At 32.2% G+C, this 27,801-nt stretch overlaps 1 protein-coding gene, 1 long non-coding RNA gene and 1 other non-coding gene across 4 annotated transcripts; 2 read left to right on the top strand and 1 right to left on the bottom strand.

The window, feature by feature from the left end:
• The first annotated feature begins 1,711 nt into the window (after positions 1 to 1,711).
• On the top strand, positions 1,712 to 1,872 carry LOC124933242. The gene has a single exon (XR_007098939.1). It is a non-coding gene; the product is annotated as a U1 spliceosomal RNA (small nuclear RNA).
• A 13,972-nt stretch (positions 1,873 to 15,844) lies between these two features.
• Positions 15,845 to 19,639, top strand: LOC124932555. 2 transcript variants are annotated; one of them, XR_007098758.1, is made up of 5 exons: positions 15,845 to 15,946; positions 16,024 to 16,110; positions 17,952 to 18,038; positions 19,079 to 19,239; positions 19,325 to 19,639. It is a non-coding gene; the product is annotated as an uncharacterized LOC124932555 (long non-coding RNA). The 2 variants fall into 2 exon arrangements; XR_007098757.1 differs by lacking the exon at positions 19,079 to 19,239.
• Positions 16,225 to 20,515, bottom strand: LOC124932551 (phospholipase D beta 1-like). The gene is made up of 9 exons (XM_047473204.1): positions 19,634 to 20,515; positions 19,290 to 19,406; positions 19,022 to 19,222; positions 18,082 to 18,330; positions 17,932 to 18,000; positions 17,347 to 17,643; positions 17,087 to 17,263; positions 16,795 to 16,992; positions 16,225 to 16,661 (listed from the first exon to the last, which is right to left on the bottom strand). The coding sequence occupies exons 1-9, from the start codon at positions 20,513 to 20,515 to the stop codon at positions 16,368 to 16,370; spliced, it is 2,484 nt and encodes an 827-aa protein (XP_047329160.1). The 3' UTR covers positions 16,225 to 16,367.
• Positions 20,516 to 27,801: the final 7,286 nt, after the last annotated feature.

Below are 27,801 nucleotides of genomic sequence, written 5' to 3'. Positions count from 1 at the left end.
ATTATTCACTCTTATTATTTAATATACAATTAAAAATAATATTAATATTTATTTTAATTATCTTTTATTTAATATATTAATTATATAATTTAATATATTTATTTTATTAATTAATATATAAATGTATAATAAGACATTTTTAGATAGGGTGACAATTTGGGTCAAATTGTCAAGTTAACGGGTTGAACGATACCAAATGAATCTAATTTGTTTAGTAATTTGAGTCATAATCTCTAACATTAATCTGACATGATTATTTGTGATTGAACCGTTTCACTCAATTACGTAACTCAACTCGATGTAATTAATTCACAATCTTTTTATTTTAAATTAAAATGAGATCAACACAAAATAAAAATAAAGTTAAATCATAAATCCACTTATAAAAAATTACACAAAAGAAAAAATAAGTGAGTGAATAGAAAAAAATAACATAAAATTTAACAAAAAAAACTTATAAACGGGTTATCAGGTCTACTTTGAGTCATTTTATATCGACCCGATTTTGACATGTATATTAATCAAGTTAAACTGGTCGACTTGATGTTGACCAAAAAAAATATACACGACCCTAACCTGATTTTAGACAAAATCTTTAACAATTGCATCATTTGCACTACAATTATCAACTTAGTAAATAGTGAGATTAATATCAATAACCCAAGTCATCAAATTGTCTCTTACAATATCAGAAATAACATTTCATGTAAGTGGAGTAGACACATACACAAAATTAACAAGTCTCTTTTGCAAGTGTCATGATTCGTCAATCTAGTGAGTAGTAATAGCCATATCCCATTGTCTTTGATTTTGGGAAGTCCACATATCAGTGGTGATAATTATTCTACTTTGACTCGACTCAATTTGTTTCATTACTCACTTTGACTTTCAAAATGTGATATTTACTTAAAATGTCATTCAAAAGTATTTCTATAAATAATAGTGAACAAAGATGATATGATATTTACAAAATCTCTAAAACCTTGCTATCAATTGTCGAAAGAGAATAGTCCTACCTAATAATCATTCTTGACAATTTTTTTCATTAGACTTCTTGGTCAAAAGTTATATTAACCATCCATGTTATTCCATCTTTATCCTTTTTTCAGTAAGTAGATATTTTTAATTAATCTAATTGATATATTTCATATTCAATTTGAAACAAATTTGGAGACGAGCCCACAAATGTTTGTACCATTCTTTGAATCACATCATACTTGCTTTCTAACTTTTCCATCTATAGTTTCTTATAGTTTCCTGATAAAAATCATTTCAAATGTTTGAAAATAAATTTATTTTCTTTCCAATAATAGTATCATCAACACTTGTTAAGGTTAATGTTGCAGTTACGATATAAATTGAATTTTATTAAACATTCTCTATGACAAAAGATAATTGAACATTAATGTTATCAATAACATTTGAAACTTGAATAGTTTTTATTATTGTGGTGTTAAAGACATTATCTTTTGTAAAAATATAAATCAAAGAAAAGAGTAAGTATTAACATAATTTTTAACTATCAGTCTTATGTATTATATACTAAACATTTATAAAATAACAATATAGTGAAGTTATAGTATATATAATATGCTAAATATTTAAAAAAATATAGTAAGGGATTTCATTGTTTTTGTCCCACATCGAAATGAAAAACTATAAATGAGGTTAAAAAAAAATTATAAAATGAAGCAGACATGGTCCATTACAATTACTTACCTGGACAGGATCTATGGGTGGTCAAGAAGGCCCATGGTCTAGACTTACGGTCATCATTGCACTTTGATGATGCGTATTTCTAAGGTCAGCTTTATGAGTTGAGCCTGTGTCATAATTTGTGTTAGTGGGGGCCTGCGTTCGCGCGGCCCCTTTCAAGTTTAGTTTGAATTTTGTATTATTGTGGATGCTCATCTCCTTCCTTCCCTATTATCTTTGTATGAAGAAGTTCTCAGTTATCTGCGGATATCTGTGTTCTTATCAACAGGAAGCTCATGATTGTTCATTGCATTTTATAGTTTTCTTGAGGTTTGACAATTTTTTTGAGAATATGAATATCCTTTGAATGAATACCATACTATTGTTACAGTGTAAATGAATACACAAAACTGAGACAACTCCATAAACCCTAGAAGTTTATACCCCTACTTTGTACAAAATCTATGAAAACCTAATGCTTAGGTTGGATCAAATAGTAAGATTTTCTTGAATAGGAATGGAAAAAGTATTCCAAATATTCCCACTCACATCTGGAAAGGTTTCACAGCCAGGAATTGACCTAACTTTTCCATTCCGATCAATCTGAACTAGATACTTAAGCAGGTGACCTGTGATCTCAGTTAAATCCTCACCAGCATACAGCCTCCAGTTATGTTCACCCATTGCTCTCACCTGTTGAACACACTCGATGTTCTCGGGCTGCACGAAACAGGCCTCCACGACTCCAGTGTGCTCTGCCCATAGGACATTCTGTAACCATAGATCTTAACAACCAAATTTAGGGTTAGTTTCATTCAACATATTGCAGGACATAGAGAGAATTGTATTTTAGAAACCTGTTTGATTCGGCTTATTCAGAACATTGATTCTTAGATGTGTGAAATTTTACCTGGCCAAACGGTTTAGATCCTTTCTTCGCCCAAGTGAACTATGCACCCATTGCAATTTCAGTATCTCTAATAAAAATTGAGAGTATACTATACTACAAAAAAAAAATTGATAGGGAAAAGAAAATAGTGATTTACTTGAGGACTGTTTTTGGGTAAGTTTTTTCCTACATCTGAAACATCACCGATTTCTTGGGTTTCTCGATTGCGGGAAGAAGAAATTCAAGTAGTCTTGAGGCTCATACTGATTGTCAAGCCCTACCTAATTACATCATTTGCATTGTTTTATTCTGCATAACAGTTAAGTATTGTGTATTTAGTATAAACATTAACTAATAATTATAGCTAATGTCAATGGAATTTGAAATTTCAACCTACCAGTAGAGAATTCTTTGGATAGCTTCATTAGTAGAACCACCTTGTGGATAACACTGTAATGACGATTTAAGCAGCAAATCCTTGCTTTCCTTTGAGTTTGTTTGCAATCATTAGGGCTATTTCCATCAGTATGAGATTGTTTATGCCTAAGTCTTTGTGATTTTCCCAGTCATATATTTACAGAGGTCATAGACTCCTTTATATATGTTAAAATTACAAATTTAGTCTTTAATAAACTCATTAGTATAACTAAGTTCTTTAACTTTTAATATCAGATCAATTTGCGTTCATTTATGATTATGTCTGTTAGTACATCCTTACCACATGCAAAGTTGTCACAAAATACAATCAAGATACATCAATAAGAATGTCTATCTGGATCAGGATTTGGCCAAGTATATACATATCCATATATTTCTTTTAACAAAATGTGGCTTGTTTGGCGAATTTACCCCTTGTTGTGCCGAGAGCGCAAATTCTTTTTTGTAGGTGTTTAGTGATCTAGGTTGGACTAAATTTGAATCCATTTCAAATGAGAATCTTATACAATCCACACCTGATGAGAAAATGAGATTGAAACTAGTATATTTCAACCATTTCATTATTTAATATTTCTCACTTTCATTGTGGCATGACAAGGAAGATGACGCTTAATATATTGACCCTCCTGTTTTTTAATATCTCGGAATATACGGAATTTTGAACTCAGTTTTTTTGTGATCGTTATAAATGTGATTATCCATTTCTTATATGTCCATTTGTTGTATTTTGAGTGTTGTTCTATTATGTATAACTTATGAAAAAATATGTTATAACCTGAATTATATTATCTTTTTGATTCGGTTTTCACCATATTTTTTTTAGATATTTGCTCAAAATTGGTATAGGGAATGCATGAATACTAACGTTTTGTACCTCGAAATGAAAGAAATTATCTAAGTAACTACATGCAAATACAATATCAAAATATTCCTGAAGATGCAAACAAACCATTATGGAACAAATATCTATGTATATGTGTACACTTTTTGAATTTTAGTCTCGATTTGGGTTTGAATTTGTTGAGAAATCGAGACTCGTTTTCCCCCACAATTTTACGACATTATTAAAATTATTGATTAATGAAATGGTTTAATGCTTTAAAATATATATATTCTAAGTTAAATCAAGTTAATCTATATAAATAATAATGCTTAATTTTAAAGTATTTGAATTGTTGGGTCGAAAGCTGTAGTTAATTTGGATATATATGTGAGAGTAAATGAATACTTGGGTCGGATTGTGGGTTGACCCGTACATAAATTTAAAATGGTTAAAAATAAAATTAAAAATTATATATATATATATCGAACTTGCAACATAATAAAATAAGTACACCCTTTAACCAAGTGTGATTGAGATGTGATTTGTCAAGGATAATAGTCGATAACAATTGAAAATGGTTAAAAATATGAATCAAATATTTGATTGACCAAAGTGTGAGGTCACGATGCTAAATGTCAATTGAGATTTACAACATAACAAAACTACTCTATAATTTAACCAACTAGACTAATAAGATTTTATATTTAAATTCAATACCAAATTTGATGAACGTAAGACATTGTTATAAATATAAGTTCGACTTTTTAACTAACTAATATATATATATATATATATATATATATATATATATATATATATATATATATATATATATATATATATATATATATATATAATTCAACTTAATGAAAAAATTAATAAATTTAAAAAATAAATATTTAATTAAAATATATTAAAATAATAAATATTTATTAAATATTTTAAAAATACAAATATTATATATATATATATATAAGTATTTTTTAATTGTTAGTCATATAAATTATATATACATACACAAAATTATAAATATAAATAAACAATCTTAAGTGGTCTAGTGATTGAAGTGTTAATGTTATATAATATAGACCATGGTTCAAATTCCGTTAGACATAATTTTAGAACTATTGTAAAATATGTGAGGAGAGGGGATACGAGATAAAAGGTTAGTTGGGGATTGATGACCAAAGTGAAGAGTAAAAGAGATGGGTGATGTTAAAGATGGTTGATTTGACTGAAGTGAATGTGTAATGTCACATATGAGGTCGATTATTGGGGTGGATAAATATGTAATGAAATAGATGGTTAGCCGAATTGAGAATAAAAAAGGTTGGGTTGTATTATTATAAAATATGTTAAAAGATGAGTTGTTTGACAAAGTGAAAGTAATGTCTCGAGATGAGAGGTCAATTATGAATTGATGGATAAATGTGGAATGAGATGGTTAATTAGTCAAAATGAAAGTAAGGTAACGCGATGCGAGGTCAATTTGGTAGATAAATGTGTAATGAGATGTATGGTTAGCCGAATTGAGGATAAGAATGTCCGGTTGTATAAAATATGTCAAAAGATGAGTTGTTTGATGAAGTGAAAGTATAATGTCACATATTAGGTCGATTATTGGGGTGGATAAATATGGAATGAGATGGATGGTTAACCGAATTGAGAATAAAGAAGGTCGGGTTGTATTATTATAAAATATGTTAGAAGATGAGTTGTTTGACAAAGTGAAAGTAAGGTCTCGAGATGAGAGGTCAATTGTGAATTGATGGATAAATGTGAAATGAGATGGTTAATTAGTCAAAATAAAAGTAAAGTTACGAGATGAGAGGTCAATTGAGTAGATAAATGTGTACTGAGATGTATGGTTAGCCGAATTGAGGATAATAATGTCCAGTTGTATATTATAAAATATGTGAGAAGATGAGTTGTTTGATGAAATGAAAGTAAGGTCTTCGAGAGAATATAGGTTGATTGTGATTGGTGGATAAATATGGAATGAAATGATTTTTGATTAGTGGAAGTGAAAGTAAGGTAAAGAGATAAAAGTCGATTGGGAAAGAAATTGTTCTTGGTGGTTAAAATATGCGATAAGATTAATTGTTTGACCGAAGTGAAAGTTAAGGTCACGCGATGAAACATCTGATTTGAATTGGTAGATAAATGTGGAATGAGATGGTTGGTCAGTCTGAGTGCTTTAAGATCACGAGATGAGAGGTTGATTGAGCATTGATGGACTAAAGTGAGGGTAAAAAAGATATCGATAATGTTTGAGATTTTTGATTTGATAAAAGTGAAAGTGTAAGGTCACGAGATGAGAGGTTTATTGGGAAAAAAATATGTATTGAGATATGTGAGAAAATGAGTTATTTTATCGAAATGAATAAAATATGGAATGAGAGTGTTATATTTTTATTTTCATATATTATTCGTGATTTATTAAAAATTTTAAATATTGAATACATATTTTTATAATTTTTTATATTTTTATCCGTGTGTATCGTAAGGGAATCTTCCTAGTATAAATTAATAATAATAATTATAAATTATTTTGGCTTAGAGTGTCCCATCAAAGTTTGAAATCTTAGGCAATGTTTTGTTTTTTCATTGTATTAAAACAAATATAACATAGTTGAAACCACAACATAAAACATTCAAATAATTATTAACCATATAAGAAGCAAATCTAGGTTATGGCTAAGGTGAACTCAAATTCACCGCAAAAAAATGCAAATGTTGAATATATTACTTTTATTATCTTTATTAGAACTTAAGAATATTTTAGTTTATTTGCAATTTATTGTAATCACCAACTATATAGACTCTTTATTGTATTCATTTCAGCTTAATACTTGCTAATAAGAAACTCTAGTTTCTCTTTTATTTTATCATGGTATTAGAGCCTTAATTTATAGATTTTCTTTGTTCAACCCAAAACTTTTAATCTACAACTTTCGATATTTTTGTGATGGCCCATACAACTCATGATTTGGTGTTGGAGTCTACAATCGTTATTGCTATTTTTTGTTTTCGCTTCCTTTTGATTAGTTGTTTTCTAACTGATTTTATTTGGAGATTTGTATTTGAGCTTGTTATTACCAACCCTGATAATGTTAAAAAAGGGGAAGGTAGCAATAGAGGAGGGTCAACCACTCATGAAACTCGATCGAAAAGAAAATCTTCTCAAGGAGGCAAATGCAGTTATCAACCTAATAGAGGAGGCCAAGGTCGTGGAGGTGATAGAGGCGGTGGAAGTGATGGTTGAAAATTGTCTCCTCGGCTTCAAAACCTTATAATCGGGGAAGATATTCTTCAAGGTCCTGATTCAAGAGTCAAAAGGGAAGAATCATAAATCTACTATCTTATTTTTCGTACTTTGAATAATGTTTGATACTTTGGTTTATCTACTGCACTCGAATTCGTTTTTGATTTATTCTTTCAACTTAACTGCTGATTGTCTGGTTTTAACATCATCAAAAAGGGGGGAAATTGTTAGGAAAAATTAAAACAAGAAAAGAAAGAAAGTTAATTAAGAAAGAAATAGTTTAATTAACTTTAAAAAGAATATAGGTCTCTTATATTTTAGAACATAATTTTGATGATGTTATTACGTTCAAGTTGAGTGGTTATTTATTTTGTGCAGGAACAAATATAAAAGACAACGCTACCTTAGACGCGGTCTAAAACAGGCTGTCTTAGACGTTTTACATAGTTAGACAAGGTCTAAAGGGAAACGTAGTTAGACACAATCTAACTCCTTTAGACGAGGTCTAAATGAAAACGTAGTTAAACGCGGTCTAGCTCCTTTAGACGAGGTCTAAAGGAAACATAGTTAAACGCGGTCTAATTCATTTAAACGCGGTCTAAAGGGAAGCGTAGTTAAACGTGGTAGTCTAACTCTTTTAGACGCGGTCTAAAGGGAAGCGTAGTTAGACGCGGTCTAAAGATAAACGTAATTAGACATGGTAGTCTAACTCCTTTAGACGCGGTCTAAAAGGAAGTGTAGTTAGACGTGGTAGTTTAACTCCTTTAGACGCGGTCTAAAGGGAAACGTAGTTAGACGTGGTAGTCTAACTCCTTTAGACGTGGTCTAAAAGGAAATGTAGTTAGATGCGGTCTAACTCCTTTAAACGCGGTCTAAAGGGAATCATAGTTAGACGACGTCTAATCCCTTTAGACGTAGTCTAAAGAAGAACGTCTGATGTCTTGCTTTAGCAACTGTCTAAAGGAAGCATCTATCTACCCACGATCTAATAGATGCATGCTCCACTTCTTTCTGCTTCACTTCGTTCAACAGTCTGTCAAGCCAGCAAATTCTATTAAATGAATGAACGCCACGTACGCGAATATCCCTCAACCGTATTTCCAGTACAAGACAAGATTAGAAGATATTTGGCGCACTACTTGTTCAGTACGGCCACAATCCAAATATTCGGAGTCTACTGTTCTCGTATTATAGGCGACCGTCCAATAGACACATGTCACGTGTCCTCAAAGAATATTCGACCGTTGGTGTATCTCAACTATATATAGAAGCCAAAGGACAATGGTCGAACAACCAATTTTACACAAGTCTGAGACATACCTTACTTAACGTATACGCTAAATCACTTACTATCTGACTGTAAATACATTTTAATTACATACTATGTTTTCTATGAGAAACCTAAGTGTTATAAGTTAAACAAATGTTGTTTTATTCAACAAAGAGTTATCTAGATCAATGAGTTGTATTTGATTCAAACTATTTAGTGGATATCCTTCTGGTTGTGGAAGAAGGGGTGATGTAAGAGTTTTATCTCTGAACATTCATAAAACTCTTGGTGTTCTTACCTTCTGCCATTTATATTCAGTTGTCTAAAGCTTCAAATCCAACGAATAGTTCCGCACTTGAATATGTTTCAAGAGTTTGGAGGATTTGCAAAGAATAGAAACAAATATTAATCCCTCATAGGATTATTATCGAATAATTTATCATAAGTTGTTCACAATAGTCAGACCTTAGTCTTGTTGAGTTATGGAGCCTACACTTATAATAAATTCTACATTGTTAATTAGAGTTTATTGGGTTTTCTTTTTTTTGGTTTTGGGCTTGGGCCTGACCAAATTTATTTAGGTTTATTACCTGAATGTTTACGCTATAAATATGTGATTATTAAGAGTTTACATTGTATGACAAAATTCTAGAGAGATAAAGTGTGAGGCAAAAACTCCGTATTCTTTCTTCTTCTTCATAGTAAATCTGGTGGTGGCTGAAGTGGATGTAGCTCAATTTGAGTGAACCACTATAAATCTGTGTGTTCTTGTATTTTTCTTTCTTGTGTTTTTACAGATTGTTTTTAAACAGGTCGGATTTGGGAGATAAAAATCCTAACAATTGGTATTAGAGCAGCTAAGCTAGATCTGAGCATTGGAAACAATGGCAAGTGAGAACAGTATAGGACATGGCATTGGAAGAATTGATGGGACAGATTATGCCTTCTAGAGAATGCAGATTGAAGATTATCTCTATGGAAAGAAGCTTCATGTTCCTTTGAGTGAGAAACCAGAGAAGATGGATGAAGCTAAATGGAAACTCCTTGATAGACAGGTTTTGGGACTTATCCGATTGACGCTAGCCAAGACGGTTGCTCACAATGTAGCAAAGGAGAAGACCACCATGGGTCTGATGAAAGCTCTTTCTGATATGTATGAGAAAACATCTGCTAACAACAAGGTACATTTAATGAAAAGACTCTTTTACTTAAGAATGGTTGATGGTACTTCTGTCACTACTCATTTGAATGAATTCAATACAATTGTGAATCAATTGCTATCTGTTGAGATTGATTTTGGGGATGATGTTAGTGCCCTGATTTTGTTAGCATCTCTACCAAATAGTTTGGAACCTATGAGGGCAGCAATTAGTAATTCAGTTGGAAATGCTAAACTGAAATTTGTTGAAGTTAGAGATCGTATTCTTGCTGAAGAGGTTCGTAAAATTGATTCTAGTGAAACATTCAAAGGTTCTGCTCTGAATATGGAAAACAGGGGAAGAGGTAATGATAGAAATTTCAACCAAGGTAAGAGCAGATCTATGTCAATGAGCAGAAGGAGTCAGTCCAAGTATGGGAGGATATTTGAGTGCTGGAATTGTGGTAAATAGGGTCATCTGAAGAGGAACTGCAAAGCACCGAAGAAAAACGGTGATGATAAAAATGATGCAGCCAACGTTGTTACAGAATCTGTCACTGATGCGTTACTTCTATCTGTTGATAGCCCGATAGATTCATGGGTTTTGGACTCAGGAGCGTCTTTCCACACCACTGCTCACAAAGAGTTAATGGAGAATTATGTGGCTGGAAACTGTGGGAAAGTTTATCTCGCAGATGGTGAGCCACTGAATATTGTTGGCATTGGTGACATCAAATTGAAGATGGCAAATGGTTCTGTTTGGAAGATTAATAAGGTGAGACACATTCCAAGTTTAATGCGCAATCTGATTTCTGTTACACAACTTGATGAAGAAGGTCACAATTTCAGTTGTGGAAATGGTGCGTGGAAGGTGACTAAAGGAGCAATTGTTGTTGCTCGAGGTCATAAAACTAGAACGTTATACACGACTTCAACTTGCAGAGAAATAGTTGCTGCTGTAGTTGATGACTCAAAGAACAGTGAGTTGTGGCATTGCAGGTTGGGCCATATGAGTGAAAAAGGGATGAAAATTCTTTTGAAGAATGGACAGATTCTAGAACTGAAGTCTGTTGAACATCAGTTATGTGAAAACTGCATTCTTGGAAAACAGAAATGGGTGAGTTTCTTAAAGATTGGGAAGGAGCTCAAGAAAGAAAGACTAGAGTTGGTACACACTAATGTGTGGGGACCTGCACCTGTTTCTTCTATTGGCGGATCATATTATTATGTGACTTTTATAGATGATTCAACAAGAAAAGTATGGGTTTACTTTATGAAGCACAAGTCTGAAGTATTTGCTATTTTCAAGAAGTGGAAGACTTTGGTTGAAAATGAAATAAATCAGAAAGTTAAGTGCTTGAGATCCGACAATGGAGGTGAATATATCAATCTAGATTTCAAAGAATATTGTGTTGTGAATGGGATCAGTATGGTGAAGACTGTTCCCCGAACGCCTCAAGAGAATGGAGTAGCTGAACGAATGAATCGAACATTGAACGAGCGTGCTAGAAGCATGAGATTGCATGCATGTCTGCCTAAAACCTTCTGGGCAGAAGCTATTAATACTGCTGCCTATTTGATAAACAGGGGACCCTCTGTTCCTCTTGAATTCAGAATTCCTGAAGAAACTTGGAGCAATAAAAAGGTAAATCTTTCTTATTTGAAAGTGTTTGGTTGTTTATCATATGTTCATATTAATGAATGTGATAGGTGCAAGCTTGATCCAAAGTCTAATAAATGTTTTTTTATTGGTTATGGTGATATCGAGTTTGGTTATCGTTTATGGGATAATCAAAATCGGAAGATCATTCGTAGCAGAAATGTTATCTTCAATGAACAGGTTCTCTACAAAGATTGTGTTGGGAAGACATCAGATGGTGATTCCAAGTTGGAAGAGACTGGTACAGTCGTTTTGAGACAATTTTCAGCTGAATATATACCGGTTGTCGAAGAAGAACAATGTGTTGTTGAAGATGAAATCGTTGAGAACGTGGCCCCAGAGGTAAATCAGCAAACACCACTTATACAGTTGAGACGATCATTAGGAATCGAAAACTAGTTGAGAGGTGGTCTCCATCTCTGAACTATATCTTGTTGACAGATAGAGATGAACCGGAATGTTATGAGGAAGCAATACAATCTGATGAATCAATTAAGTGGGAGTCTTCTATGAAAGATGAGATGGACTCTTTGATGTTGAATCAGACTTGGGAGCTCACTGAGCTACCAAAGGGAAAGAAAACACTTCACAACAAATGGATTTTCAGGATTAAAGAAGAACATGATAAAACCATGAGGTACAAGGCAAGGTTGGTTGTGAAAGAATTTCAACAGAAAGAAGATATTGACTACAATGAGATCTTCTCTCCAGTAGTTAAATTGATGACAATCAGAACTATTTTGAGTTTGGTTGTGAAAGAAGACCTTCATCTTCAACAAATGGATGTCAAAACTGCTTTTCTTCATGGTGATTTAGATGAAGAGATTTATATGCGACAACCAGAAGGATTTGAAATCAAAGGAAAGATGAGTTTGTGTGTAAGGTTCAGAAGAGTCTGTATGGTTTGAAACAGGCTCCAAGGCAATGGTACAAGAAGTTCGATAGCTTCATGAAAAATAACAATTTTTTGAGGTGTGAAGCTGATCATTGCTGCTATATCAAGAGGTTTGATAAATCGTACATTATTCTTCTTCTCTACGTTGATGACATGTTGATTGCTGGTGCAAGCTTGTATGAGATTAACAAGCTTAAGAAAGAGTTGTCTAAAAAGTTTGCAATGAAGGATTTGGGTGTTGCTAAACAAATCCTTGGGATGAGAATTTTCAGGGATGAAGAAGTTCTCAAGTTTTCACAAGAAGAATATGTGAAGAAAGTTCTTAGTAGGTTCAACTTGTATGATGCAAAACCAGTTACTACCCCCTTAGCTAGTCACTTCAGACTATCTAAAGATCAGTCGCCTTCAATAGAGGAGGAGAAAAATTACATGGCCACTGTTCCGTATGCCTCTGCCATTGGTTGTATTATGTATGCGATGGTTTGCAAAAGACCAGACATAGCACATACAGTGGGAGTTGTTAGCAGATTCATGAGCAACCCAGGTAGACAACATTGGGAAGCAGTAAAGTGGATACTACGATACTTAAGAGGAAGTACGGGTCTCGCTTTGTGTTTTCGAAAGTCTAATATGAGTTTAGAAGGATATGTTAATGCTGACAATGATGGTGATGTTGATAGTAGGAAGAGCACAACAGGGTACATTTATACTATGGGAGGTACTACAATCAGTTGAGTATCAAAATTGCAGAAGATTGTTGCTCTTTCTAGTTGTGAGACAGAGTATGTTGCTGTAACATAAGTTGCTAAGGAGATGATGTGGTTACAACCCTTTTTGCGAGAATTGGGTCAAGACTACGAGGGAAGTGTGTTGCGATGCGACAGTCAGAGTGCCATTCATTTGGCAAAGAATCCTGTTTATCATGGCAGGACGAAGCATATACAGGTTCGTTATCATTTCATCCGGTCAGCTTTAGAAGATGGAGTATTAGCTCTTGAGAAGATTCCCGGGAGTGAGAATCCAGCTGATATGTTGACGAAAGCTGTGACAAATGAGAAACTGAAGTTGTGTGCAACTTCAGTTGGTCTTCTTCGTTAAGACACCGAATGGAAAGCCACTACCGATCGAGAGATGATAAAGTTAGTCTCCAAGTGGGAGATTGTTGAGTTATGGAGCCTACACTTATAATAAATTCTACATTGTTAATTAGAGTTTATTGGGTTTTCTTTTTTTGGGTTTTGGGCTTGGGCCTGACCAAAGTTATTTAGGTTTATTACCTGAATGTTTACCCTATAAATATGTGATTATTAAGGGTTTACATTGTAAGACAGAATTCTAGAGAGATAAAGTGTGAGGCAAAAACTCTGTATTCCTTCTTCTTCTTCTTCATAGTAAATCTGGTGGTGACTGAAGTGGATGTAGCTCAATTTGAGTGAACCAATATAAATCTGTGTGTTCTTGTGTTTTTCTTTCTTGTGTTTTTACACATTGTTTTTAAACAGGTCGGATTTGGGAGATACAAATCCTAACAAGTCTCTATTGTTAACATCGATCCTATCAAACTACATTTTCAATCTCTTCATGTTTCCTCCTTCTAGAATCAAGTTCAAATAAGCAATCATACAAATTACCTCCCATATCTTCAAACTCCTCCCCACCATATAAGACCTTCTCCTCTTCAGACAATTCCATCTTCTTGACAATCTTGCCTTGCAGGGCAGTGTGAAGATCAGAGGCGGTGCTCTTCCTACTGGATTTGTACTGTATTATCCTTGGACAGACAGGCTCATGCACTTGCAGCATCGTATCTCTTACAAGTTTGGGGACAAACATTTTGATAGCCTCATATGTCCACACTTGTAAAGCTAGTGCGAACCCAAATACGGTATAAGAAACATTGACCTTCTTGTCTTTCTTCTTCTTCCCCGTGTCTTTCTTTTTGTCCAGATATATCGACCAGAACTGTTCCAAGTCCTTGTTCAAACCCTTTAGGGTAACTCTGAATGACAAATTTTCCCATAGAAATTGGAGGAAAGTGTCAATGTCCTCGACCATGCGGAGGAGTTTGATATTTATTATCAAACTTGGATCAAAGGAGAAGAGATAATGGCAAACAAGATATACCAACTCCAACTTCCATGCATCTTTCTTATCAGAGCAAGACACAAATCTTGAGTGAAGGTCTCATGTTCTAACAATCATATTACTTTTAAAATATTTTACAACCAAATGTGGACATTCTTTAACTTGATTGAAAATGTTTTCCACCGTAGAGAATCTCCCAAAATTGAGGCCTGTGACCAAGACATACTCCTTCATCCCGAAGTATAACTCATCTCCATTCACGAGGAACTTCATCTACATAGAATTTGAGTTGCTCTTTCTTAGAAGCATTTGATGGATTATCGTTCCTGAGAACCGCAGTGACGTTGATCATTTGAATAAAAATCGAAATTGAGTTTGCTCTACCCTTTCCATTAAATCCATTGCAGCAAACTTGGTGGCAATGTTTGAGATATTGGTTTTTCATGAGACCTTAGCAACAAACTCAAGAATTATGGTCTACTCCATCTACAAAAAAGGAACAACAAGTAAGTAAAAAAACAACATTGGAGTAAGCATAACAACTCAAGTAAGCAACATCAAACAATACGCAGAAATTGGATAAAACATAACAACATTTCAAATCAAGTTGCAATACACATACGTACAATACATATACGTACAATGCTTGTGAAATAGCAATATGCGAATATTATAAACCCTAAACCATGCATGCATGCAGAATAAGAACATTACATACGTTGATATAATATGCGTGAGTGAAGAACATTGGATAAGCAACATCATAATATACACTCATAAATCCTAAAAGCTACATAAACCCTAAAAGCTAAGGATTATCCATCAATATATAAACGCCGAAATAATAAGAACATTACACATAAACCCTAAAAGCTAAGGATTATCCATCAATATATATACACATAGGATTATCCATCAATATATATACACATAAATGCCGAAATAATAAGAACATTACACATAAACCCTAAAGCTAAGGATTATCCATCAATATATATACACATAAACACCAGAATAATAAGACATTACACATAAACCCTCAAAGTTCAGGATTATCCATCAATATAAACGCCAAAATAATAAGAACATTACACTAAAACTTAAACCCTAAACTCACCTGAATATAGGAACGAAGAGACGGACGACAAACGGCGAACGATGATGAGAGTTGATCGATGATGATGTTGAACGAAGTTGATCTGATTTAAACGAAGTTGGAGAGTCGTGCAAGTTGGGAAGTAGAGTTGTGGGTTATATATAGAGAGAGGGGGAAATCGTGAATGAAAATAGTTTTTTTTTTAAATGAGGGACAAATTAAGCTTATATACTTTGATAGATGCGTTTACCACATTCACGTTTCATGTATAACGCGTGAGTTATTATACGTGTTTTACATGAAATGCGGATGTGATAAAATGCGTATAATAAAAATACGCATTTTACCACATCCGCGTTTCATGTAAAACGCGTATAATCAACTCACATGTTTTACATTTAATGAGCGGTAAGAGGGCGCAAGAGGGACCAGACGGACATTTCGCATATAAAAATCCCATTTTTGCAAGGTTTACGAAAGGTTGGCCTTTTTTAGAATTAGACCCATTATCTGGATCATTTCGTCAAATTTCCCTCTATGGTTGCTCATCTCCAATCGTATGGCTTTGAATGTTCATCTTCTTCCTCTATCTTATAGAATGCAGAAATTATTGCCTTGGAAGTCTGCTTCCCTCAATAGGTGAAATTTGCGCTTATTCATGGAGTTGTACTGTTTCAGTTGAATTTGCGAAGGTAGAATCTGCTTAATACATGACTTTTAATTGCTTAAATCCATACTTATGATGGAGTTCTCGATTTCGCTTTATCAGATTAAAACATCGCTTAGATAATCGGCTAGGGTTTGCATATATGTACCGATTTAGGTTCTAATTGCGTGGAGATGATATGTCAACAAGGTTTTATTTCTTCGTATCTTATCAATTTGTTTTGCTTACAATCATCCTTCAACAGGAAGCTCATGATTGTTCATTGCATTTTGTACAAGAAGTGGAAGACATTGTCGTCTCCATGAGGTTTGATTTGTTAATTTATTGAGAGGATACAATGTATGAACAAATGAATGCACAAAACTGACAGAACCCATAAACCCTAGAAGTTTATATACCCCGTACTCTATACAAAATCTATGAAAACTTAATGGTTTAGGGTTGAATCAAAGAGTAAGATTTTCTTGAATGGGAATGAAAGTACCCAAAATATTCCCACCCACATCAGGGAACGTTTCACAGCCAGGAATTGACCTAACTTTGCCATTCCGATCAACCTGAACTGGATACTTAAGCAGGTGTCCTGTCATCTCAGTTAAATCCTCACCAGCATATAACCTCCAGTTATGTTCACCCATTGCTCTCACCCGTTGAACACACTCGATGTTCTCGGGTTGCACGAAACAGTCCTCCACGACTCCAGTGTGCTCTGCCCATAGCGACATTCTGTAACCATAGATCTGAACATTGATTCACAACAAAATTTAGGGTTAGTTTGATTCAACGTATTGCAGGCCACAGAGAGGTTTTTTTTAGAAACCTGTTTGATTAAGGCACGAATCAATATCGAGTCTTAGATGTGTGAAGTTTTACCTGGCCATACGGTTTAGATCCTTTCCTCGCCCAAGTGAACTGAGGTTGATATGCACCCATTGCAATTTCAGTATCTCTGGACCCTTCTAATGAACGTTGGTTTATGTTGGCGGAACCCAATATCACATACTCATCTTCGACTATCATTCCTTTCGAGTGAACATAAATCATAAACCGTCGGTTCTTTTGTGCTAGAAACTGAAAAACAAGAATTTAGAATAAGTTCAACATTGAGAAGATACTATATACATACAAAAATTTATTGATAAGGTAAAGGGAAGAGTTTTTTTACTTGAGGACTGTTTTTGGGTACATTTTTTCCTACATCTGAATCATCGCCGAATTGTCGTGTTTCTCGATTTCCGAGGCAGAAGAAATTCAAGTAGTCTTGAGGCTCATACTGATTGTCAAGCCCTACCTCTTGTAGAGCCTTGTAAATTACATCATACATCATTTGCATTGTTTTATTCTGCATAACATAATTATTGTGTATTTAGTATAAAACATTAACTAATAATTATAAGTACTGTCAATGGAATTTAGAATATCAACCTGCCAGTAGAGAATTCTTTGTGTAGCATTAGTAGTAGAACCACCTTCTGGATACATTGGAATGACAATATAAGCAGCAAATCTTTGATTTCCTCTGATTTTGTTTGCAATCTTTAGGGCTATTTCCATTGGTATGAGATTGTTTACGCCTAAGTCTTTGTGATTTTCCCAGTTATACGACGATCCAAGGAAATATTGATTTTCAATGTAGATAAAATGTTGTGCAGATCGAATTGCCTTCACGTATGCTGAATGTATGCTCATGTCTATCAGTACATTCTTACCACATGCCAAGTTCTGTCACAAAACAATAAATACAATTAAGATACATCAATAAAAACGTAACTTGGAAACACTTTTTTATCTGGATCAGGATTTCACGATATGGCGCCAATAAATTTGTATATACAGATCCATATATGTCTGGTATGAAAATGTGTGGCTGGACTAAGTTTAGATACAATCCATTTCAAATGGGAATTTTATACAGATTCACACCAGATGAGAAAATGAGATTGAATTTGCATTTTTCAAATGAAGCCAGTACTATTTCAATCATTATTATTATGATATAATATTTCTCACCTTCATTGTGGCTTCTTTAGGGTCTTTTGGGAATCCCTTGACAGAGTTGGAGTCAATTGATCTGAAGATCTGAAGGAGAAGTTGAAGAATACAAACAGGACTTAGAGGTATGTGAAACATATGATAATATTAATAATTGAATATTCATACCTGTACATCCCAACCTAGCGGGTCATCCTCCTTTAGACACGGCAAATCATTCATCCCAATAATTTCATGAATGCTTTCAATCTTTAGTAATGCATCCTCTCCTTGTCTTTTTATATTTGAAAGTCGACGCAGACCCGAAGTTCTTAACCAACGTTCTTGGAAGTTGGTTAGAATGTCGTACGCTGCTGGGCCGTCGATTTTACTGTGCAAATCATGCCACGGTTCTCGTGGACAACCCTCACTCGGTCCCTAGTTTAGTCAATTGAAAACATCATGTACTTTCATTTTATGAACAATTATTCTTTCGTCCCATCATTCAAATAAATAATAAGGGACATAAGATAATCGTTCTATTTGTGTCTTATCATTTAATATACCCTTTGAATTGTAGGGAAAAAAAAAGACAAGATTTCCCTTTGAATTACAAGTCTAAAAGGGCATTCATCAAGCAAAGCAAAGTCGATAATATTTTAGTCCCTATCAACAATCACTTATAAATTTTATCTTTCAAATTATCAACTAAAATATTACAATTCATTTATTTTATTCAATAACATTTTAAGGTTTAGAAAAAAGTGTTTGACAAGGGATATAGGAAAAAAGTGTTTGACAAGTGATATAGGATATGGTATTTGTCCAATATGTGAAAAATATTTTAGTAATTTAGTTGATAATTTGAATGATGAAGTGGTCGAGTAAATCCAAATAACCATTCATCAAACAAAACTTAAGGGTATTTTAGTACTATCAACAATCACTGTTTAATCTCATCTTTCAAATTATCAACTAAATATCATAATTTTTTTTTTTACTTTTAAGTTTAGAAATATATATATATATTTGTCTTTGAATCGTAGATGAAATATAAAATTAGTAAAAAAGTATTTTAGTATTTTAATTAATGTTGAGATAAAAGTTTTCAACTAATCGTGCATATTACCGTGAAATTTGGATTATTGAAGTCGTCCTTATGCACGGTTTTCATCGTTCTTAAAAGGGGGTGAGCTGGAGTATCATATCGACCAGAGCATAGATCGAGTCCTCCGATAAACGCTATTATTTTTCTCCAATTGAAACCCACACCTGCATCTGCATCCACAATCACAGTCTTTTGATGATGTGTGTAGATAGTTTCAGCTTCCTACAATAAAAAATGAGGTATTTTTAGATAATTTGCAACTGATATTACTCATTCTTTAAATTCTAACCTGTTTTTTCACCCAACTATGTCCTTTCCCTGCAGATCTTGGACAAAGCAATACATGTACAGAAGAATGTTTGAAAAATCGCCGAGTCACTTCATCGTTGGTTTTCATTATCCCTTCCTATCAAAATGCACATAAATTAGACCTAGTTCAAATTTAATATAAATAAAACTAACTTCATTGTATCATTCAATTTATTATGGAAAATATCTTATATTTCTTATGCCTAGTTCAAATTTACTAAAAATAAAACTAAATTCATTTCAACGTTCACATTATTATGGGAAATATCCTATATTTCTTTCAACTTTGTTCAAATAACCTACACGAGAAATAAACATTTTTACCGTCTTTATTCCCAAAAGACTTCGAGAAGTAGGATCGTCCCAAACGAGAAGCAACACTCTCACGCCTTCCTGGGATTTCCTCTTGAGGAGATCTCCTAAGCTTAAATCTCTTTTCACACTCCCATCATCATCTCTCACGAGTTTAACTTCATGAAAAACCGACCACCCAGTAATATAGATCAACCGCCTTGCTTGGCTAATCGAATCATATATATCGTTCCAACAATGCCCGTGAACGTAATCAATTCCATAGTCGAGCTTCAGCTTCGGTAGCGAAGGCTCGTGGACATGCGCGTCTTGATAAAGCGTCACCTTTCCGCCAGGTCGGAGCGGGAAGTAAGTACCGGGCACACCCGATCCTGCCCCGATACCATAGAATTGCTCGATAGGTATATACTGAATTGAAAGGCTCAACGAAGCTCCCTGTTTACACACCTTCCCTGAGGAATTCAATATCGGGTAGACCCCTTCCACTTTAAGACCCGAGTAAATTTCCTCGGAAGGGATCACGACAGCTCCAATTTCTTGAGAACCGACGACGTCGTCATCTTTCACGACGAATTTAACCTCGGCAGCGTGATGGGCGATGGGGACATTGAAATGTTGGTTCCAAACGGGATTTTCGCTGTTCTCAATTACGTAAGTGCGAGCTATTACGGCGTGGGAAATGGAAATGGTGACGTATGGATCGGAGGTTTCTTGAACATGAGAACCAAACATGTCGCCTAGTTTCTTGTGGAACATGTCCATGTTTGGTAAATTGTTGGCTTGTTTTACGCAAATGTCTAGGTTTCCATGGAGTAAGAGAACTCGTAAAGAACCTTGATTAGTCAATTTGGGTGGAATTTGTAAGGGAATGCGCTTAAAGTTGAAGTGATTCATTTGGGGGTGAAGATGAAGATGAAGATGAAGATGAAGATGAAGATGAAGATGAAGATGAAGATGAAGATGAAGATGAAGATGAAGATGAAGATGAAGATGAAGAAAATGGAATAATGGCTGTGGTTGTTGAAAAAGGAAAGAAGTTGAATGTGGACAGATAATAAATAATAACAAGTAGATGAAGAATAGATATTTTCCAACCAGCCATGGGAGACCGGAAGGACGGGTTTCACTAGCTGGCATCCTGAGAAGAAAGACTTGGTCAAAATTCTAATGTGGGTAGTTTTGTTTTGATTTAATTCTAAAAATTTAAGTCATTGAAGACTTGTTCATATTTTAATATTCAGTTTATAAAGTATTAACTTGATTTAAGGTAACTCGTGAATATCATTGAAATAGATGAAAATAGTTCAACAATCCAAATTAATTACAGTTTCTTTGAGAAGACATTGCCAATAAGTGAGAGTTGGTTGACTTATATTAATGCCACAATCATGGCTTGTTTGGAATTTGTCTTTACAATAATTGAGATTAATTAATGTTTGCTTTATGCATCATGATATTTTCTTTATTACAAGGTCTTATGACCAAGCATTTTTTATCTTTTAAATCTAATGGGGTCTTATGAGTATGTATTTTTTATCTTTTAAATCACCTAGATTGGGTCTACCTTAACCCACTTAAAATGAATAAAATGAATTTAATGTCTCTTTAAATCATAGGATTTTTCGATTTAATTTATTCATTTTGGGATGATTTTTTTTAGTTTAACCGGTAGTTGACTAAGGACGAGACAAAATATTATTTATGTGTCTACTTAATTCCGTTCAAAACACTAATAAACACAACTAAATATATATTGTCGCAAATATATTTATTTAATTTATTATATTTTATATGAGTTTTAAAATATTTTTTATAATAATATTAATTTTTACCATACTACTTTATATTATATAATAAAAAATATGATATAAACTGTGTTCCACACAAATTCTTTAAAACTTAAAAAAAATAATAATAATAATAAAATAGGAATAGTAAAAAAAAAATCTAAAATAAAAAATAAAAAATAATACGGTAGGAGGAATGCACTCTCCTTCAACATACCATCCCTACTCGTGTGTAGTTGTGGTAATTGCAAAAACATCTATTAAAATATAGAGTTTAATTAAAATTGTTAATTAATTTTAAATTTAATTTAAGCCATTAAAGTTTATTTTACAAAATTAGTTATATATTATTATTATTATATAATTAAATTTTAAAATAATAAAATGTGACTTCATTTATTTAAATAAATAATATATTTTTTAGTTTGTAAATATAAAATAACTTTATTTATTTAAAATATAAAATTATAAAATTAAAAGTTATTTATAAACTCGTAAAATTATAATATTTTTAAATAGTAAAAAATAACTAATTTAAAAGTTTAATTAAACTAGATTCTTATTATGCTAGGATATAACCTTACCAAATCATTTTTTTAATTACATTAATTTGTGTATTTCACCATTCAAAGTAAATACTTATAGTCACATTGTTTTGGTTAATTCATGATAAATGTTATGATCACAATTTAAATGTCATTGGTACTTGTCATTGGTGGGTGCTCAAGTTGTTTTCTTGTTGCGAGCCAAAAATTTGTTTTTCTGAAAATTATTTTTCTATTTCTAATTTTGAAGCAAAATTTTTAATTAGATCATCCAGTTTAACTTATCTAAATAGTCATTTTCATTTGTACTATATTCAATTCATTGCTTGTGAGTTGTGACATCTTACTTACTTAGTAGTTTAATTTATTTATTTTTTTTTATATCAATTTTAGTTTAGAAAAAAATATAAAAAATGTAATAAACAATCCGTCCAATTTGGTAACAACCATCTACTCAATTAATTATATGAACCTTATAAAATTTGAGAAATATGAGATTTGTATAAATTATATAATTAAAAAGGTCGGATGCTCTAACTTTTGATAGATTATGTTATAATTTAGTGAATATGGACCGATAAAGTCATTTATGGGTAGAGGTGAAGAAAATTACCGATATTAAAGGTATATCGAAAATATTGTACCGTAATATATCGAAAATATCAACTTTTAAGGTATATCGAAAAAAGGTAAGGTATGATACTGATACCGTAATTATTGGTACGGTAAAGATATGAGATTTTTAAAATTTTGGTATATCAAGATATACCGAAATAGTATTTATAAATTAATATATATACTTATAAAGAAATAATTAAATACATTTGAAATTAATTTAATTATAAAAATATAATTTTTGATTAATATCAAATTATAATTATACTGAAATATTATTCAATATATGCAATATCTACTTTACCGATGGGATTGATTTTTTTTAAAACTAATATATTTTTTAGGTATCAAAGATATAATATCTATACCGTACAAAAAATAAGGTATACCAAAATTAAAGTAAGGTAAATGTATGAATTTTTTGTATACCGAAATTAAGGTATATCGAAAAACTGAGAGAGAAAGAAAGAGGTATTTTCTATACCGAAATCAAGGTAAGGTAAATGTATGCATTTTTTGCATACCGAAATTTTAGGTAAGATATAAGGTATAAATAAAATATTAAGGTATACCGTACCGACCCACCCCTATTTATGAACCTAATTTAAGAGGTAAAAAACGTATAAGTGGATGGGAAGGCCCAAATATTTGAATCACTTATTTTAATTTTTTTTTAAAAAAATTAAAATTTTAATAATTAAACCAATTAAAATTTTAAATAAAATTTCAAACAAATGCAAAACTTTCTTATGTGAAAATCGATAAACCAAGTTTCAAAAACTCTTCTTCCTAGTATTGTCACATTTTCACTCCTTCTCATACTAGTTAATGAATGATTATTTACCTATACCTTGTTGTATAATTATTTAATATATATTTTTAGTTAATTCAATTTTTTATCACTAAATATTTAATGAAGTATTTTTCATATTTTAATTTTTAATTTATAAAACATTAACTTATTTAAGGTAACTCATTAATATCTTTATTTGTATATTAGAAATAGATGGAATTGGTTCAACAATCCAAATTGATTAGTTAAGATCTTGAGACTAAGTATTTTTTATCTTTTAAATCACCTAGATTGGGGTCTACCCGATTTTAAATTCCTAGGTGGTTTAACCACTTAAAATTGAAATGATCACTTGTGTTTAATTAAGATTATAATTATAAATGTCGAATTATTCTTTTTGTGACTGATTTTTCTTTAACTTAAAGTAGTTGACTAAAGATGAGACGGAGATGATATTTGTGTCTCCATCTTAATTTCGTCTCGAACACTAATAAACATAATTAAATATATATTATCGTTAATATATTTAATTAATTTATCATATTTTATAAGAATTTTAAATTATTTTTTATAATAATATGAATTTTTAATATGTTACAGTATATTATATAAAAACATCTTTTATATAAAATTTATTTATTTATTTATTTTTTAAAATATGATATAAATAGTGTCATTTTTCACACCTAACCAACATGAATGGTAATAAAAATATTTAAAAATAAAATGTGAGTTGAGAATGACAATGCACTCTACACACAATACATTTATCTATTTGTGTTAATTAGAAAACTTAAATTAAAATATAGAGTTTAATTAAAACTGTTAATTAATTTTAAATTTAATCTTAAGCAATTAAAGTTTATTTTACAAAATTTGTTATATATTATTATTATTATATAATTAAATTTTAAAATAATAAAATGTGAGTTCATTTATTTAAATAAATAATATATATTTTAATTTGTAAATATAAATTAACTTTATTTCTTTAAAAACATAAAATTATATTTATAAACTCCTAAAATTATAATAATTTTAAATTTTAAAACAGTAAAAAAATAACTAATTTAAAAGTTTAATTAAACTAAATTCTTATTATGCTAAGATATAACATTAGCAAATCATTTTTCATCCATTCAAAGTAAATATTCTTATAATCACGGTGTTTTGAATAATTATGAGAAAGGATTTCAAGAATTATAGAGAGAGTGTTTAAAGAAAACCGTCGACATTGTTAAAGAAGAGATTGACTTCGGATTTTGGTGACTTTGTATTATAGGAGAGTTAGACTATCTTGTTTAGGAAACCTAAAAGCTTCCTCAAGCTTCAAAGAATTCATTCAAATCATAAATCATATGTAAGTCATCGTTCAAGCTGTAACTCTGAATCTCAATAGACTTTGATTTCAAATTATTTGAGATTGATTAATTCGATTTAGCTAATCATTCTCAGATTTTGTTTGATCTGCGTATAATATATATATATATATATATATATATATATTAAGTGTAACATATTGTAATCTTCGGAAATCCTTATCCCCGATAAAATTCGAGTTTCGAGAAATTTAAACTTCGATTTGTGTATTGAATTATTTTTAATAAAATATTATTTAAAAGATTTATTCAAAATGTAGTTTAATTTTTAAAGAATAATTATAACAATAATTAATTTGTATGATCAATTTTAAATAATATTCTAAGATTTAAAAATAATTAAATCACAATTTGATTAAAAATAATTAATTTAAAAAATTATTTATTTGATTAAAGAGTCGTGAATTAATTTTTAATTTAAAATCAATAAAACATTTTGTATATATATAAATGTATATTTGATTAGAGATTCTTTTAAGTTCGATGTTTGGTGATAGTTGAGAAAAAAAGACTTTAGCACTATATCTCTACTTTATAAAATCTTGACTTTTGAAAATTTGGTTTTATTACGTTTTATTTGACCAATTATTTTTCAAGTCCTAAACATGTACAAGTTTTCCATGCATTTAAAATTGTAGAATAATATTTAAATTCTAGTACCTACGAATTGATGTCGACGATTATCCAGAAAGGTACCTAAAATATATAAGTTTTTAAGGCATTATAATTTAAAAATAAATTCAAACAGGACCTTATCAAAATATTTTTTTATAAAAATATTTTAAAAATATTTTGAAATTGTTCTATATTTTTCAAATTTTTAGAAAATGGGTTGGGGCTTCTAAATTTAAAAAAAATTAAAATCCCAAACAAACAGGTACTAAGACCGGTCTCCTCGGCCGCAAGTGTCGATCCTTCGGTCGCGGGATACAATTTTATCGGTCGTGGGCGTTGGACCCTTGGTCGGATGTAGAGGATCCATGGTCGAGGCTAGGATTCCTTAGTCGGGTGCAGGAAGCTCTTAGTTGTGCACTGATCCCTCGGTCGGATGCGAAAGATCTCTGGTCGCACACTGATCCCTCAGTTAGATGCAGAAGATTCCCGACCGAGTGTTGAAATTCCTCGGTCGGGGCTAGAAGTTCTCAATCGAGTGTAGGGGAGGGTTCAATTTTCGACTTCCTGCACTAATCCCTCAATTGGATGCGAAAGATCCTCGGTCGCACACTAATCCCTCAGTCAGATGCGGAAGATCCCTGATTGAGTGCTGAAATTCATCGGCCGGGGCTAGAATTCCTTAGTCGAGTGTATGGGAGGGTTCGATTTTCTCGGTCGAAAATCGAACCAGATGAATTCCTCGGTCGGACACCAAGAACACCATCTACAAGTTTGATGATTTCGATTAAAGCCTCCGTTATTTGATATGAAGTGATAGGGAGATTCCTCTAACCTCAACGATCATTTATAACATCATTCCGATGCATCATTCGATCGAGATGATGTCCCATTTGATTCAAATAGTTCTTGAGAAAAAATTCGGGATTTTGATTTTAAAGGTTTATTATAAGAAGTTTATCTACAACTTCCTTATACATGTTATTATCAAATAAAACTAAAACATGAACACTGAACGGTTCGTTTAACCAACTCAAAAACTAATTTTTTTTATAAAAATATTAATTTTTGATCAAACATGACCGGGGTTGCTTTAAATTGATTTGAACATACCCTTAATATTCCTAGAAACATGTTAGGAAGGTTTTTGGGTCATTGTTCTTGACAAAAACCAAAATTTGAAAATTTTCAAAACCAAATTTATGTACTTTTGATTTTGATCGATTGATTCAAATTGGTTTCGACAGAAAGCTTGCAAATGATCTCATGATCATTTATCAATCAAGAAATCGAACAATCAAACATTATTTAAAACTGATAGAACTGGAATATAAAAATTTCAATATGAATTCATAAGTTGAATTTTAACATGAATGGAAGCTTATAGTGAGTTGGAGAATACTTCTGAAGTCTTTTAGAAGATTTTTGATTACCTAGAACCGAGCCTTAAGGCTTTACACAAGATTTCAAAATTTTCAAGAAAAACTTGAAAGTTTTAATGGTTGATTTTGTATGAAGTGGATTGAGGGTTTTTGATTCTGATACTTGGTTTCGTTTTGGCTGAAGGGAATTATTTATAGCTAGCCAATGTTGTTTGATCGAACAAGTGGATCAAATTTCAGACAAAAGACCATAATGAATTTTATCTGTTCTTCATCCAACTTGATCGCCCAGGTCATGATTGAGCCTATGATCATAGGTGAAATGATCATCAAGCTAGGATGATCATTTCAGCCTTTGAATCAGGCCATTTGGTGGAGTATCAATTGAGTTTCATCTTTGAAGAATCAAAGATTTCGGTCGATATTGATCTAGTTCGTCGCGAGGAAGAAGACAAATTAGGGTCGCAAATGACGTCATTTTCTTCTTCTACGTTTGAGCGCTGATGCGGTGCGAGTCGAAGAGGCGTTTATGCGAAAGTTGCAGCATCCGAAAATATCTCGCAAGTGTCAGATTTCGACGATTGCCTAGTGTTTTTTGGGCGGAAACGTTTAGGGGCTCAAAATCGTATTTTTATTAGTTTCGGGTGTTTTTTTGCAATTTATTAAAAGTTGTTTATTTCTTTTGCAAGCTAAGGTTTGAGTATTTAAAAGAATCTTAAAACACTTTGTTAGGGGAAGATTATTAATCAGAAAACGAGGTTTCCTCAATATCTATCAACTTTCGGTATTCGTAAGAATCAACGAATCTTGATAAAGGTTCATCCTAGCCACGCACGCTGCATCAGTTGGTATCAGTTTCCAGTCGACCCTGAGGTATGCCACCCCGAAGACAGCCGCGCAACCCTACCCCTGGTGCTGATGATGGTGACCTTGCTGAGTTGCGACGTGAAAACGCTGAGTTTCGCCGTGATAACGACGATTTGAGGCGGCAGGTTGAATGGTTGACGCAACGGATGGATGCATCTATGCACATGCACCACCCTGAAGATGATGTTACGGTGACAGAT

This window comes from Impatiens glandulifera, chromosome 3 (genome assembly GCF_907164915.1).
Source record: "Impatiens glandulifera chromosome 3, dImpGla2.1, whole genome shotgun sequence".
NCBI classification, from domain to species: Eukaryota; Viridiplantae; Streptophyta; class Magnoliopsida; order Ericales; family Balsaminaceae; genus Impatiens; species Impatiens glandulifera.
Note: the sequence above shows the minus strand (reverse complement) of the source record. Positions and strands in the feature narration are given on the sequence as shown.

Excerpts from the sequence above, each read along its gene's own strand:
- LOC124932551 (XM_047473204.1), bottom strand. The coding sequence starts at position 20,515 with ATGAATCACTTCAACTTTAAGCGCATTCCCTTACAAATTCCACCCAAA. Across the intron at positions 17,644-17,931 it reads CTAAAGAAGCCACAATGAAG|AACTTGGCATGTGGTAAGAA; the intron begins GTGAGAAATATT and ends GTTTTGTGACAG. Across the intron at positions 16,993-17,086 it reads TACCCAAAAACAGTCCTCAA|TTTCTAGCACAAAAGAACCG; the intron begins GTAAAAAAACTC and ends CTTGTTTTTCAG.